Here is a 13,833-nt window from a genome sequence, read left to right on the forward strand (position 1 = left end):
CGTTATCTGCTCATGTTGTATGTGATCATTATAAAACTTTTAATCGATATACGGTAGGTCTCAAGCATCGACACCTCCGTAGACAAATGAAAAAGAAATTGATGGCCAGACACCAATTGACCATGAACATCTGCTGAAGACACCAATTATCGATAACTAGTCGTGATTTTCCTACATACATAGGCCCTCCCTCCCCCTTCTTCTCCTCCTCACTTCCACTGAACAAAGGCTGGCATGCACCTTCAGAATACTGACTTCTGATCTGTAACCCACAAGACAGAGTTACTTCTTCCCACGAAAAATCCCATCCTATCCCATTTCTCTACCTCTCGCTCCCCGTAGTCCCATAGCTACGCCCCGTATCCCGCGTATCCGTTCTCTCCAGGCCGCTCATATCTCCGACCTGAGCAGCCAACATAGCAGCGGACCCAGCCGAAGACCCGGCAGTAGCGGCAGGACCCGTAGTCTTTTTTGGCTTCCTAAAGCACGCAAACTCGCTCTTGCTTGCCTCCCTCAAGCGCTTCAAGACAGCCCGCATCTCAGGCAACTCAGCCTGCAACCGCGTCCTCGCATCATTGTCCGTCCGGCTATCCAGCTCCTGGTACACGGCACTTTGGAGCTCCGAGGCGCGGTCGGTGGTGTAGTGGTTGAGCGTCTGGGCGACAAACTCGACGTCAAGCGTGGCCTGCATGAGCATGCCCAGGTCGTAGCGGGCGCGGGTTTTGAACGCCTCAAGCAGCTCGCGCGACGTCTGCTCAAGCAAGAAAGAGAGCACCTGGCTGGTCAAGGAGGCGGCCGTCGTGGAAACCTGCGTGTGCACGAGCACGAGGTCGAGCAGGGCTTCGTAGATGTAGGGCTTCACCTCGCGCGGCTTCTGGCCCGAGGGGGGAGGCCAGTCAGAGGCGGTCACGCCGGCGCGGATGATGCGACGTAGGGACTCGATCGAGGGGCGGGTGTAGGATTGGAAGAGGCGGGCGTCGATCTGACCGAGGACGTCCCGGATGGTCTTGGTTTCGTCAGTGAGCTTAACGGAGAAGGCGTTCTCGAATTGGGTGTTGAGGTTCGGGACAACTTCGGAGCGGAGAGCTTGGAGGTTGCTGAGGGTGAGAAGCATGCGGACATTCTAGGGATGGTCGTTAGCAATCTGTGCCGAGGATGGAGTATCAAGTAGGGGATTGGAACCGCTTACACTATCGCCGGCGTCAATGGTGGCGCCCCCGATTGTTGATACCCGCAGCCTAGAGGGGTTATTGACAAGAACAAAATCATTGGCATCCGTCGTCCAGTCATCGTCAGGCTTCTTGATGGGTAGCTCTGCGTTTTCTACCATGCCATGGAGGGCTTTGTAGAGCGTGGTGACGTACTGACTCCGCACCATTTGTAGCAGTTTCGTCGCAGGCGGTAGGACAATATCCTCGGCCCCGGGCTTAGTCATGGCTTCGGAAACATATAGGATCTTTTGCATTCCGCTTAGCAAAGCCCTCTCAAATGCGGCAAAGCTGGCGGGCATCTTTGTCACATCCTTCCGGGTCGGTGACCTGTTCCAGTCCTCCACATATTTGATGTTCTCGGAATCTCTGTTCCATGCGGCGCAAAGAGCAGTTACACATCTCTCCCTGGTTGCGTTCACGAGACTTCTCAGTTGCTCCAGCTCTGAAGGGTCACCCTTGCCGACCGGAGCAAGAGAGGCCATATCAGAAGCCCCAGATCCGACAAGAGTGAGCATTTTTGCGAGGTAGTGGGCTCCGCTGATTGAGTTGGACCACGGTGGCCAGAACGCAAACTTCTCCCAGGCTTCTCCTCGCTTCGGTGATGGGGGCGGAAGGTTATTCGGGTCGAGATTGATAGGAACCCGTAGGGTAGTGGTCTGAATGGCTGACCCTGGTGTTGTGGATGGGTTCGGTGTGTTCGGTGTTGACGGTAAAGGAGACACAAGCGCAGAGAGGTCTTCCGGTGGAGGGCCGGTAAAGAAGGACAGAACATGCTCCCTGATCATGTCAACCAGCTCGACCGTGGCCCTCTGCAGTTCCTGGGAGCTCTGCTGGGTGAGTCTATGATGTCCCTGCGATTCCCCCTTGTAGCCAAGAGGGAGAGTTCTCTGAGTATTGCCGTCCATGAAGCCTTGTACTGTTTGCCAGAATTCAACGACTTCACCCAAAATGCCCTGAGGCGACATGAGGTTGTTCATGAAAGCCACTATCGTCTCCCAAACATCCAGAACCTCGGCCGAGTCAAAAGTCGGTGTTTTGCTTTCGATGGACTGCCTGCCGAGTCCTCTCAGATTTGACGCTATTGACTGAGGGCTAGGCTTCTCAACATTTGCTAGACGCCGTCGCAGCACTTCGATTTCGACCTTTGACTTCTCGGCTGTCGATTGAATTCTACTTTTCAGATACGCAACTCGGCTCTGTAACCATGCCCAGATGGGGTTCTCCTCAACACCTAGTTCCAGGAGAAGCGTTATCAGGTCCATATGCTGATCATGCGCTTGTCCTGGTGTTGCGTCCGACTTGGCCATTGCCTGAGGGGACACGAGTCTTCGCCACACTTCTCTCCTGAACAACTGTATCTGCTCGTCGACATCATGCCACATTCGTGCTGCAAGGAGGATCTTGTACAGTTGTGCCTCAGTGGGTTCGCCTGACCCGATATTCTGGGCGATCTGCTTCGCTTCATCAGCGAATCGTCTGGCCCTGTTATACTCCTCAACCAAACTCTCGTGATCTTTCCGTTTAATACTCTCGGCCAATGCAGCACTGATCTCGACATAGTCTTTGTAGGTGTCAAGAGAGGATCCCACTGTCTTTAAGTGTTCCTCCTTCTCACGTCCGCCCAATGCGGGTCCCCAGAAATCCTCAGCCTTGGCAGAAACATCGAGCAAGGGAGCCTTTACGCCCATGACACCGTACTCACTCTCCCGGATCAACGCATTCTTCTTTCGAGGGTCAATCGTCGGGCCCAGGGAGTTTGCCAGGCCACCAGCGGCACTGGTACTCTGAAAACTATTCCGACTAGCGTGCCTTGAGTGAGCCCTGGCACGGGGAGCTGCTGGCTCAGCCCCGCGATACTTCATCTCCTTGTAAACATTGTCGATTGTAGCCTTTGCCCTGACGAAGCGTTCGAAATTTGACTCGACGAGAACCTTGAGGGATGCCGATTTTTGGTCGATCGACTGGTTCAACACTTCCAATCCGTTGAGTAACGCTTCGGTACTGTCAGTCGCATGGACCTGGGATAGAAAAAGCGCCGGGGAAAATGTCGTCGACGAAAGCAGAAATCGATTTCCTAGATCAAATCAATTGTGTGTCAATGATGAAGTCCCCGTTTGGGCCATCAGCTGCTGCCCTCGCTATGCGCAGCGGTCGGAAAGATAAACTCACGGAGCTTTGAGTCATCTTGCAACGGAACTCCCATCTGCTTCAGCGTCCGTACCACACTGTCGGTGGTACCCAAGGGGTCGGGTTCGTCCCTCTGAACCAGATTACCAACACCACTGGCCGAAGTCTCGGAACCGGGCACCACGCTACTCCTGTTGCTCACAACCCGCTCCAGCGCCTGGAACCTTGACTTCCTCCTGTTGGCCTTTTGCTTCGCCGTTTCATCGTCGGAAACATCACTGTTGTTGTCCTTCTCGGCCGGCCACTCGACTAGGTTGAGAGAGGAGACTTGATAAAAGTCAAGAATGGTCCGCTCTGTGTCGGCCGCCATGGTGTCCTCCTAGCTCTGACAGAAGTCCCGTCGATCCTCGGCCTTGGAAAGTCGGGCTCGCTATCCTCGCTGTTACCGTATCTGTAATTTGAAATGAATGCGTCCGTCCTACGGCCAGTTGTGTCCATGCAATTCGAGTATCGTAATTAAACCGTTATGGCGGATGTCGAAACTTGATCCTGACAGTTTGGTGTCGCTTCTTTCCCGCGTCTTCGGTCAGTCACCCTGACACCAGCGTGGTTGATGGGGGCACTCGGCAGTCCAGGGGTTCAGTGGAGCATTTGCGGGGGTGAGTGTTGTCCCGTCGCGTGTTTAAGAGGGGGGCGCTCGCGACGGGTAGGTAGGTCTTAAGCTATGGTGCTTGCCGTGCTCACCTGTAACGCGGGCGGTCAGCAGCAAGGAAACTGCCCCTGGGATTCGTACACTAGAGGTAGTACCTGGGTAGCTGGGCTACGGCCTTCCACTTTGGCAGATGAACCTCGAATGTAGGTACCTACGTATTCGCGGCACTCCAAGGCAGGCGCAGACACATGATGTAAGGCCACAGGAACGGACAGAAAGGAGGCTGCACAGAAGGCTTCCGTCGCGTCCGGTACAGTACGTATCCTAGAGCATCATCTTTAATTACTTCTTGCAGGGCATGCGGGATGCTCGGGCGCGACTGATAAAGTAGCATGGATATTATTACACTCCATCATACGTAGAGGTAGGTAGGTACCTAGGTAGGGACACACAGCTGGAGGGACAGTGGAAGATGCTAGCAGTTTAGCACTGATTAGCAGCGGATTACTAGCTTCGGGGACGGCCCGGCGATTGTGAAGGAGATACGAAAGTCCGGCTAGCTTCCGGGTCTGGGTGGGGTTGAGAAGACGTCAGGTTCGCCTTACGGCCAGGAGTGGAAGCAGCGAAGAAGTGGCAGACGGCGGAAGACAGCAGCTACAGACGGGCCAAGCCTTGCATTGACTGGCGCATCCCGGCTGCGCACGGTCCAGACGAATGGGCCCAAAAACTTGTACTGGTGAACGTGGTGGGCTGGCACGCTGGTTGGCTGTGGCTTTGTTTTGCGGGAAGACCTCCATCACTTTTTACCTCATCTACGGACTTTTCCCTGATCCTGATAATTCTCTGTACCCGTCCGCACCACTTACACTCCTTTCTTCCGTACACATCAGGGTTCTCCGGGAAGAGGTGTCATCCGCAAACCACCTCCAAAATGCTCGCCCTTAGATCAATTGCCGCTCCTGCGCAGCGCCAGGCCTTCCGCGCCGCTCCCCGCGCCGTGTCGGTTTCCTTCCAGGTATGTGGTAGCTACCAAGCAACAGCAAGGGACGGAATATGGCGGTTCTCACTGCCCACTCCCCTGCCATAACTGCAATCCTGTGGTTATGTTGTGTGAGACATTGAAGAACCCATCTAACTCTTATCTCTTGGTCTAACAGAACCGTTTCTACTCTTCCCGCGTTGCCCAGTTCACCGGCCAGAAGGATGCCAGCGTAAGCCATCCTGCCCCCCATTTCTCGACGGAGCAAAAAAGACGGCTTTGCGACAGCCCACGACGACAGGTTGTCGGGGTTTGAAAACCACTCAGACCCAGTCGCGATATGTTACTGTTCCAAATTACGGATAGACCGCTAAAGGTTTCAACAGGGCAAGTACACTGTCTCCTTGATCGAGGGTGATGGCATTGGTCCCGAGATCGCCGTTGCCGTCAAGGACATCTTCGCTGCCGCTCAGGTTCGTTCAACACCTCCGCCTGCCTGTCTACTATATGGGCATCGACGCGTGGTCTGCTGACACTTGAAACTAGACGCCCATTAACTGGGAGCCTATCAACGTCGACCCCATCCTCAAGGATGGCAAGACCGCTATTCCTGATGCCGCCATTGAGAGCATCAGGCGCAACAAGATTGCCCTCAAGGGTCCCCTCGCCGTATGTTGGCCTCCTGGCTTCCGAATCGCAAAGACGACAGCCGTACTGAACTCTGTCTAGACTCCCATTGGCAAGGGCCACGTTTCCCTCAACCTGACCCTCCGCAGGACCTTCAACCTTTTCGCCAACCTGCGCCCTTGCCGCTCCGTTGCCGGCTTCAAGACCCCCTACGATGGCGTCGACACCGTCCTTATCCGTGAAAACACCGAGGGCGAGTACTCTGGCATTGAGCACGTCGTTGTCGATGGTGTCGTCCAGTCCATCAAGCTCATCACCCGCGAGGCTTCCGAGCGTGTCCTCCGCTACGCTTTCGAGCAGGCCCGCGCTATCAACCGCAAGAAGGTCCGCGTTGTCCACAAGGCCACCATTATGAAGATGTCCGACGGTCTTTTCCTCAACACCGCCCGCGAGGTTGCCCAGGACTTCCCCGATATCGAGTTCGATGCCGAGCTTCTCGACAACACCTGCCTCAAGATGACCACCGACCCCACTCCCTACAACGACAAGGTTCTCGTCATGCCCAACCTTTACGGTGACATTCTCTCCGACATGTGCGCCGGTCTCATTGGTGGTCTCGGTCTCACCCCCTCCGGCAACATCGGTGATGAGTGCTCTATCTTCGAAGCCGTCCACGGCTCCGCCCCCGATATTGCTGGCAAGGGTCTTGCCAACCCCACCGCTCTCCTTCTCTCCTCCATGATGATGCTCCGTCACATGGGTCTCAACGAGTACGCCGACAAGATTGAGAAGGCTGCTTTCGACACCCTTGCTGAAGGCAAGGTTCTGACTGGTGATCTTGGTGGCAAGGCCTCCACCAAGGATTTCACTTCTGCTATTATCGACAGGCTATGATACCATAACTTTTCCTGTAATGCATTTTCTTGGCTAGTAGGGTCCGTGTAGTAGACTGTATCACAACGATCTATTCCCTTTGTCTATAAGCCCAAATAACGGCGGTTCTTTTCGTTGAGACAGTTGAAATCTACAAAGGCGTTGAAGGTACCCATCCTAACCCTTTGATGCCCTATTAAATTACTCTGCGTTGCGTGCTTGGCAGACTAGTTCGGGTGCCAAATCTTCGGTCACTATACTTCCCACCTCTGCTTGCGCATACGTCACATGTATATTTTTTAACCCTTAGATATGAACCACGCCTAGAGGGATCAGATGCGACGAGGTGATCTGTTGTTCCCGGGACTTCTCGATGGCCGTGACTTCAGTTGAAGTTAACGCAGAAGAAGGACTTCACGACCAGCTCCGGTCTATCTGGCCTAGCGTGAAGCTGTTTGTGATGGTTGTAGTGGAGTTACTTTCACCAATGCTTGCCAAGGCTTGCAGAGGTAGTTTAAGAGGCAGTTCTTCCCCCTATCTTCCTCGAGCTTCAGTCGTGAAACCAAGCGGCCGGCAGAGATATCACATCAGCCATGTTACCTCTACGGGTACCTACATGTTGATGGTCGACAAGCTGCCAATGACTGAGTAATTGGCGGTGATGGCACAACCCCTTTTAACCCCACAGTGGGCTCAACTTCCCGTCCTTACCCACGGATGATACTTTGGTCCAATGCAGGAGCCGAGACGGGAATTGGGCCATGTCAATCAACTCTCCCCCGCCCTGTTCCGAGAACGACGCTGAAGTCTTTTCCTATCATCCTTCCAGGTCGAGTAATCGGATACTGAACATCCCCAGGTTCTCTTCATGTTTCGAACTCTCAATGTTTCATGAGAGTTTCCCTGCTTTTCATGAAAGACATTCTACACAGGTCCAATTTCGATGAATATGCCCAACCTGAAACATGTCCCTACTTTTTAGAACAACTGGTAGCGATATTGTTACCGATACCGGAGGATAGAGTCCCCAAGCATATGATAGAGATGACGGCACCGAGTCAGTCTAGGCTGTTCCATCAGCTTTCTAGTTCAACTTTGTCCCCTTCTAGCGCCTATGTGGGAAACCCCCTATCAATCAATGTGATGTCGTTGTTCCTTAACGCTGTGGCCGCGATGTCCCGATGTGAGGCTCCTCCTGTCTGCGGGTGTTGTGGGGGGGCTCGATTGGTTCATCTCTTGGCTATCGACGGACATATTTATCCTCACCAATTAAAGATCGCTGCGGATACCCTGTGCTTCCGTTTAGGGAAAGCGGTATGGAGTTATCATGACGTCGCTCCATCAAGACAGTTGGAAAACTGTCGATAACTGTGACCGGCTCTCTTCTAGGTTGTCATTATTAGGGTTACATACCTACGGGCCTCCAAACCAAAGCTTTAGTACCATCGACGGACTGGGACAGACTGTGTAAGATGAATGCTGCTACACACTAGTTTTATGACCCCAAAATGCCCATATTGAATTACTTGTACATATCCTTTTTATTCCCGTCCGTCACAGGTTCCAGCGATGGATGGAATAGGGGCTCGGCACCGAGGAGAGGCCGGCGCTTCTTTTCACCATGCAATCCGGAAGGTGCGGATATGACGGCAAATCATTTGAAATTCACGAGGTAACCGCCACACTTCTTCAATATAGACGCGAAGAGCGCGATGCCCAAGGCCCATTGTCAACACATAGTGTAGGTACTTTAGGTATATGGCATAATATTACCCAATCCCTCTCCGCTCCGCACATCCAAAAGTTCAACGTTTACTCTCATGTTGTTACGAAATTCTATTCAAAGTTGTGCCACCATCAATTGTCAGAACATATGGCACTTTGCGGTCAACTGCCTACAGTAACGATCCTCAGCCTAACTAACGTAAACCGGCAAGTCGGATAATCGGCAACATTTCGTCTCGTGGCGGCCGCACATCACATCAGCGCATCACCGACGAACTTGTGTCTCAGAAGGGGTCTCAGAATTCCCGAGAGAATACTAGACATCTCCATGGAAACGGCTACGCAGTATACGCAAGTTACCAGTTGACATCTCGATAACGTTGGCATTCTAAGGGTGGCAACGACCGGGTAACCACACCCCTCCAGCGAACTCGAAGGTTGGCCGTCTAGGCGTAACAACCGGGTCCAAACGGGGCAGTGGAAAACTTCCAGAAAATCATGGAGGTTGCCCGGAACTACACATCGGGTTTCGGTGAGGAATCGTGTTATCGTTCCAAGTGTGCCTTACGCAGACCACGAAATGCTTTGGTTTGACGCATAGTGGTAGCTGGCGGGAACATCGGTGATTCTCATTTTGGATCGTTCGAGCGCTTGTGCATTTCTTCGCAACACCGAGTCTCTAGCTCACTGTCTCGCATCAAGACAAAGTGTTGGAAGTCATAAAGCTGCAGAATAAGCTCAGGACCCCGACCAGCTCCAGTCATCTGTCTCCCCAGACTGCACATTCGCAACCCCTGAGCCCCAGACCGTCTCCTCTTCGTCTGCCCCGATTCTCTACGATCTCTGCTTACCGAACCCCGCTGATTGACAGCGTTGTACCCATCAACATCCGACCAAGATAAATCGCCAATGTTTTCGAAAGAAGCCCGAGATTCCAGGAATAACCTATCTTCTCTAGGAATTCCAGAAAATCCCACGTACCGACTAGCCAGGGTCTGGTACTGTGGTGACTGATGAGCTGCCGACATGAGGGCGGGGTGGGAGGCCCGGTGTCCAACGCATGACGATTGGAGCATTTAACGGTAGAACGGGATTAACGCACAAAAGAAGCCCCGAGGCATCGGTCTGGTTTCCATGCACAGGGACCTTGGGACTTTCGAGGCGATGGGCCCCCGCGAGATATGCACCATGTAGCGTAAGAATTGCTGGGGTACCAGGGGTTTTCTACACAGTAGGTATGCTCCGGCAAGCGCAGATGCAGGACGGCGTGGGTCCACGGCCTGCTAACAAATCGCTCATTGAACCATCCAATGTCCTTGTTTAGGGCCAGGTCCTCGCCCGTGATCCCCTCTTTTTCAGGTTCTGCTTTCTGCGGCTGTCTGCTAGCAAGAAGTTGCGCCCTAAAGCAGGGCCCACAAGCCCCGAATGGTTCCATGTCCAGTGACACGGCCTGTGGGACACGGTTCAAACAGCTAAGGAGCCGCGGCGAGTTGTTCTCCGTGACCCTCCTAGCTCCAACTATATAAGTGCTTCCCCCTTCTTCTACCTCACAACTCCATCCCAAGCCAGCTTCATCTTCCACTCTTCACAGCTTCCTTAAAGTTTTCGATCTTGCAAACTTTCATACTCGTCTTGTTGTCTGACGCTGTCACACCATCTCTATACACACACACACACACCCAATACTTTTCAAACTCTACATCCTCCTCCAAAACAATGTCTGGTTCCAAGGTTGCCGCCCCTGCCGCTCAGGATACTCGTATCAAGAGCATCCTTGAGCAGGGTGCCGTCAAGTTCGTCATCAAGACCAAGGATCAGAAGTGGCAGTGCACCCTTCTCGACCGTGCTACTCAGTAAGCCCCCCTTGACGATTCCTGGCAGCGCTCATGGATTTTGATGTTGACTGTCACCACAGCGAGAAGAAGAAGGCTCAGAAGGAGAGCTCTTCGGCTGCGTCTATCTCCGGCTCCGAGTCCGGTAGCTCCGCCTCGAGCAGCAAATCGCACTAAGCGCTTGCTGTCAACACCTTTTTTTCATACAATGATTGCGCAAGAGCCATCGAGGTCCCTTAATCAACATATGGGCTCTCTCACATGGTCGTCGGTCAGCACATGCTTCTTTCCAGAGCACTTGGAGAGCGGCTTATGCAGTCGATCATGGAAGACTGAGAGCGGGCGAACGCGGCTTATCACCAGACGTCGTATGCACCATCCAACACATCGAACATGGAACTGCGGTCGGATGTTCCATGTTTCGCGCGACACACGGTGATTCCCTATCGGTATCTGCAAAAACACGCCGGATTAGGTGTCATTTGGCAGTCAAACACAGCATCTCTGGACTCTGTTTTTGCGCCGAGGATGAGGAAATCTCACGCTCGCCTATCTTCTGGCTCTTGTGCTTGAACATCTATCTGGCTTCATATTTGGGATGTTACAGCACTTTGGAGCGAACAAAAGGCGGTCCTTGGACATGGTTTGGCGTTATAAGTTTGTGGTTTTGGTTTTGGTTTTCATATGATACCTTTTTTTTTTTTTTTTTTTTTATATTTCTTCTTCTTCTCTGCACTGTACGTTACCTTCTTGGCAAGTGTGGGCAGAAATGAGATGGTATTCGGCATGAAGCATGGTCTCACGGTTTTGCAACGTGCAAGACAAATGTCATGACGCCTCCTTTGCGATACGACACGAAACAAGCCAAGCATTGGCTGTATACTTAACGCTCTTATACTACACCAGAGATCTTTAGGGCTTTTCTTTTCATCTTGCAGAACTTGCAACCATGTATGACATGGGACAAGGAAGCGGATCGACTTTGCCTATCCGATGCCGAGCCTTCGCGATTGCACAACACATCGATATTCACTAGAAAGCTGAACAACGTGTTCCAGTGCGTTACGCTCAGTTTAACACGTTACCATTCAAGCCCAAGCAGCAACACGAAAGCAGGTAGAATTTCCGTGGATTTCACAAAAGCGGGGACTCTCTGATGAGTGTTGATTGTTGATTGGTGATTTGCTTCACAAACCTGCTGTGAATTTCGGGGGATGGATGTGATGGCGACTTGAGCGGATCTCAAGTGTGGTCTATCCGCTTGTTCCGACCACCAACGTTATGCCATTTCACCATGCCCGTGCCGAACCCCCGACTGTTCTACACTAGAGGCGTACCAGAAAGGGAAATCAAGTTGTGTGCGCGGTGAACTCGAGTTCCGATATCCCGCTCCGGTTTTTGTCGGATCTTGATCTCCACCATCGAATTTGCGGTAGCAATGCTACGGATCCAGTCGCATGCATGGCGCTAGCTATTCGTCGGGGATCCATGGGAAATGGATCCCCATTGCATATGGTTTAATAAAAAGCTTATCTCATGGTCGGAACTCCGCTGTGATGATGTTGATGATTCAGGCAAGAAGAGTGGAATCACTATCACAACAGTAACTGTGGAGGTTGTCACTCCGGAAATTATGGACAAACCTCGAGGTATGTACCAAGAAAAGAAACCGTATTGTGCAAAACACGAAACTGCTGGCAATTGTTACCTTGCCTCGCTCATGTCAGAATGATGCGCACCACGCGCAGGCCACTACAGATTTTGATGATCCAAAACTTGGCCATTCTTTTACCAGAGAACTTGGTTCTTACACTACTGTGAACTTGAGAGTATCCAAGGCTTCTTCTATGACTACACGCTCTTTTCAGGTTTCCGGGCAAGGGACCGTGAAGAGAATGCATTTTCATCAACGTGACCAAAAGTGGTGATGTTCGCCAAGACTGCAGAGATAGTATAGATGGTAAAACAGGTTGTCGGTGCGCATACATAATTGACATCCACGAGCTTGCTGTCAAACTTGGGATGAGACGTTCAACAAAACAAAACCCCTGAGTGCCGAGACTTCGGGTACGGTACACAAATATGCACCAGTTGCTTGGCTGCCGTAACGATCAGTTTGGGGTAACGACGGACGGCATAACACGATGAGGCGCCATCCATGTCTGCTCGCATCGTTTGATCTTCTTTGCAGGTCTTGTCGACCCGTATCAGATGCTTTTCCTCCATCAGAGGGCTGATCACCTTGACACCCAGTCGTTCATTTCCGTGCCACCGCTTGGCCCTTGGCTTGTGTCACTGCTACTGCTTGGCTTCGTTGATACCTTCTTCTCTCGCTGGGCCTCTGACCATGAGCAGATTAAAAGAAAAAAACCTTGAGGAGCCATGGCTCAATTCGGCGTTAACGACATAGACTGTCTTCGACGTACATATCGTATCTCACCTGAAGTACACAGCAGAGGAGGCTTGGCACCTTACATTAGAAGAGTTCACTGCGAGGAGTTATCATCACATGATAGCCATGTGCCTGGAGGGATCTCCAAAGGCCTAGTCTAAATGACAAACAGTTCTTGGCTGTGCTGACCGATGGGACGCTAGGAGCGTAATGTACAAGCGTTCACTTTCGTCTCCGGCGATACAATTGTCCCCGCAAATCTGTAGAATTACACACCATTACTTTGGCATCCTTCTGGACTCCGTCCCTATGTGCATGCATCTATCCTTTGCTTCCCCTCCGCCAGTCTTCTCAGCGCTGAACGTCACCAGTAACGAACTGTCTCGCTCCCTACCTAGGTAGCACGTGGTTTCCCGGCGCTAAAGGGCCACCAGGCTCCGTCTATCGGATCCGGCGGTCGGCATAGCATCCCATCTGGATTCTTAGAAACGCTTTTGGGCGATGAGACTGAACTGTCCATAGCTTGGTAATCTTATCCCGTCCTTTGTTTTCTGTACTTGTACAAGTATATTTGACCAGTGCGGACAATTTCTATGCAGTAAGTGGGAATTTGGGCCCGAAAATGCCGCGCGGCAACAATCAGCTGGTTAGGTAGGTATGTACGCAGTAGAGGTAGTATGCGCGGGTTTTCACGTGTGGACCGCCCGGAAAACCATCAACCCTCCAACCGGACGTTTCAGCGGCCTGGCTCGTAGGTAAATATACACTATAAAACTGAGCTTGCGAGGGCTGAAATCCTCGGGGGTATTTTACCGGCAGTGAGAATGAGATTTCATATTTGATGCAGGATGGACCCCTGTGAATCGCACAGCTGGGTAGGTAGTTAGCCAAGACTTCTTTAGCTGACGGTGCCAGAATTTCAAAGCGAAGAGGAGGTCTCCATAAAAATGGTCTTCTCATCGTTTTCGAGAAGAGGCTTCTTGATAATGGCGGGAAACGCGCCGGAGAGCTGTTGTTGATGGTTGGGCGGTTGGGTTGGACTTGAGACATCCAAGCACTGTAGCTCAAAGCCGCCTTCTATCCCTCCAGTCGGCACTCGATGCTGCGCTGTTCGTGAATCACTGGTTGGTTTCTGTGGGCCCGAGGTCCTTACTTGGAGAAAGATCCCACGGCCAAAATCAGGCCTTCGGTTAGAGACCGCCGCTCGTTGTGAGAGCGTAAGAATGCCTCAACTCATCGAAACTCGAGACATGGACAGTCAAGTCAAGACGTGGTCCATATAGGGATGGGGTCCGGGTTGCGGCAACATACCTGTCTGTACACTGCCTCTAGGTAACACCGCCTGCCTCCAAACAATGCACTGCGCAGGGTGGACTTTTGACGATTGATGCCCGCTGCGCTGCGAACGGGGGCGG

At 52.2% G+C, this 13,833-nt stretch overlaps 4 protein-coding genes across 4 annotated transcripts; 2 read left to right on the forward strand and 2 right to left on the reverse strand.

Annotated features, from left to right (window-relative positions):
• Nucleotides 1-2: 2 nt before the first annotated feature.
• Nucleotides 3-4,059, reverse strand: sec5 (exocyst complex component Sec5). The gene is made up of 3 exons (XM_957191.3): nucleotides 3,381-4,059; nucleotides 1,190-3,285; nucleotides 3-1,123 (listed from the first exon to the last, which is right to left on the reverse strand). Exons 1-3 carry the CDS (start codon nucleotides 3,706-3,708, stop codon nucleotides 323-325), a joined length of 3,225 nt encoding a protein of 1,074 aa, XP_962284.3. The 5' UTR covers nucleotides 3,709-4,059; the 3' UTR covers nucleotides 3-322.
• Nucleotides 4,060-4,758: 699 nt separating this feature from the next.
• On the forward strand, nucleotides 4,759-7,249 carry tca-4 (tricarboxylic acid-4). Its single transcript, XM_957190.3, has 5 exons — nucleotides 4,759-5,005; nucleotides 5,148-5,201; nucleotides 5,356-5,442; nucleotides 5,516-5,638; nucleotides 5,699-7,249. Exons 1-5 carry the CDS (start codon nucleotides 4,922-4,924, stop codon nucleotides 6,488-6,490), a joined length of 1,140 nt encoding a protein of 379 aa, XP_962283.1. The 5' UTR covers nucleotides 4,759-4,921; the 3' UTR covers nucleotides 6,491-7,249.
• A 2,526-nt stretch (nucleotides 7,250-9,775) lies between these two features.
• Nucleotides 9,776-10,817, forward strand: NCU07696 (hypothetical protein). Its single transcript, XM_957189.3, has 2 exons — nucleotides 9,776-10,047; nucleotides 10,110-10,817. Exons 1-2 carry the CDS (start codon nucleotides 9,911-9,913, stop codon nucleotides 10,201-10,203), a joined length of 231 nt encoding a protein of 76 aa, XP_962282.1. The 5' UTR covers nucleotides 9,776-9,910; the 3' UTR covers nucleotides 10,204-10,817.
• A 1,696-nt stretch (nucleotides 10,818-12,513) lies between these two features.
• Nucleotides 12,514-13,395, reverse strand: NCU16777 (hypothetical protein). Its single transcript, XM_011396083.1, has one exon. The coding sequence runs from the start codon at nucleotides 13,376-13,378 to the stop codon at nucleotides 13,058-13,060; it is 321 nt and encodes a 106-aa protein (XP_011394385.1). The 5' UTR covers nucleotides 13,379-13,395; the 3' UTR covers nucleotides 12,514-13,057.
• Between the last annotated feature and the right edge of the window lie 438 nt (nucleotides 13,396-13,833).

The sequence above is a fragment of the Neurospora crassa genome, linkage group IV, assembly GCF_000182925.2.
Source record: "Neurospora crassa OR74A linkage group IV, whole genome shotgun sequence".
Taxonomy (NCBI): domain Eukaryota; kingdom Fungi; phylum Ascomycota; class Sordariomycetes; order Sordariales; family Sordariaceae; genus Neurospora; species Neurospora crassa.

Excerpts from the sequence above, each read along its gene's own strand:
- sec5 (XM_957191.3), bottom strand. The coding sequence starts at position 3,708 with ATGGCGGCCGACACAGAGCGGACCATTCTTGACTTTTATCAAGTCTCC. Across the intron at positions 3,286-3,380 it reads GCAAGATGACTCAAAGCTCC|GAAATCGATTTCTGCTTTCG; the intron begins GTGAGTTTATCT and ends GATTTGATCTAG. Across the intron at positions 1,124-1,189 it reads CCATTGACGCCGGCGATAGT|AATGTCCGCATGCTTCTCAC; the intron begins GTAAGCGGTTCC and ends GACCATCCCTAG.
- tca-4 (XM_957190.3), top strand. The coding sequence starts at position 4,922 with ATGCTCGCCCTTAGATCAATTGCCGCTCCTGCGCAGCGCCAGGCCTTC. Across the intron at positions 5,202-5,355 it reads CCGGCCAGAAGGATGCCAGC|GGCAAGTACACTGTCTCCTT; the intron begins GTAAGCCATCCT and ends AGGTTTCAACAG. Across the intron at positions 5,639-5,698 it reads CCCTCAAGGGTCCCCTCGCC|ACTCCCATTGGCAAGGGCCA; the intron begins GTATGTTGGCCT and ends AACTCTGTCTAG.
- NCU07696 (XM_957189.3), top strand. The coding sequence starts at position 9,911 with ATGTCTGGTTCCAAGGTTGCCGCCCCTGCCGCTCAGGATACTCGTATC. Across the intron at positions 10,048-10,109 it reads CTTCTCGACCGTGCTACTCA|CGAGAAGAAGAAGGCTCAGA; the intron begins GTAAGCCCCCCT and ends CTGTCACCACAG.
- NCU16777 (XM_011396083.1), bottom strand. The coding sequence starts at position 13,378 with ATGAGAAGACCATTTTTATGGAGACCTCCTCTTCGCTTTGAAATTCTG.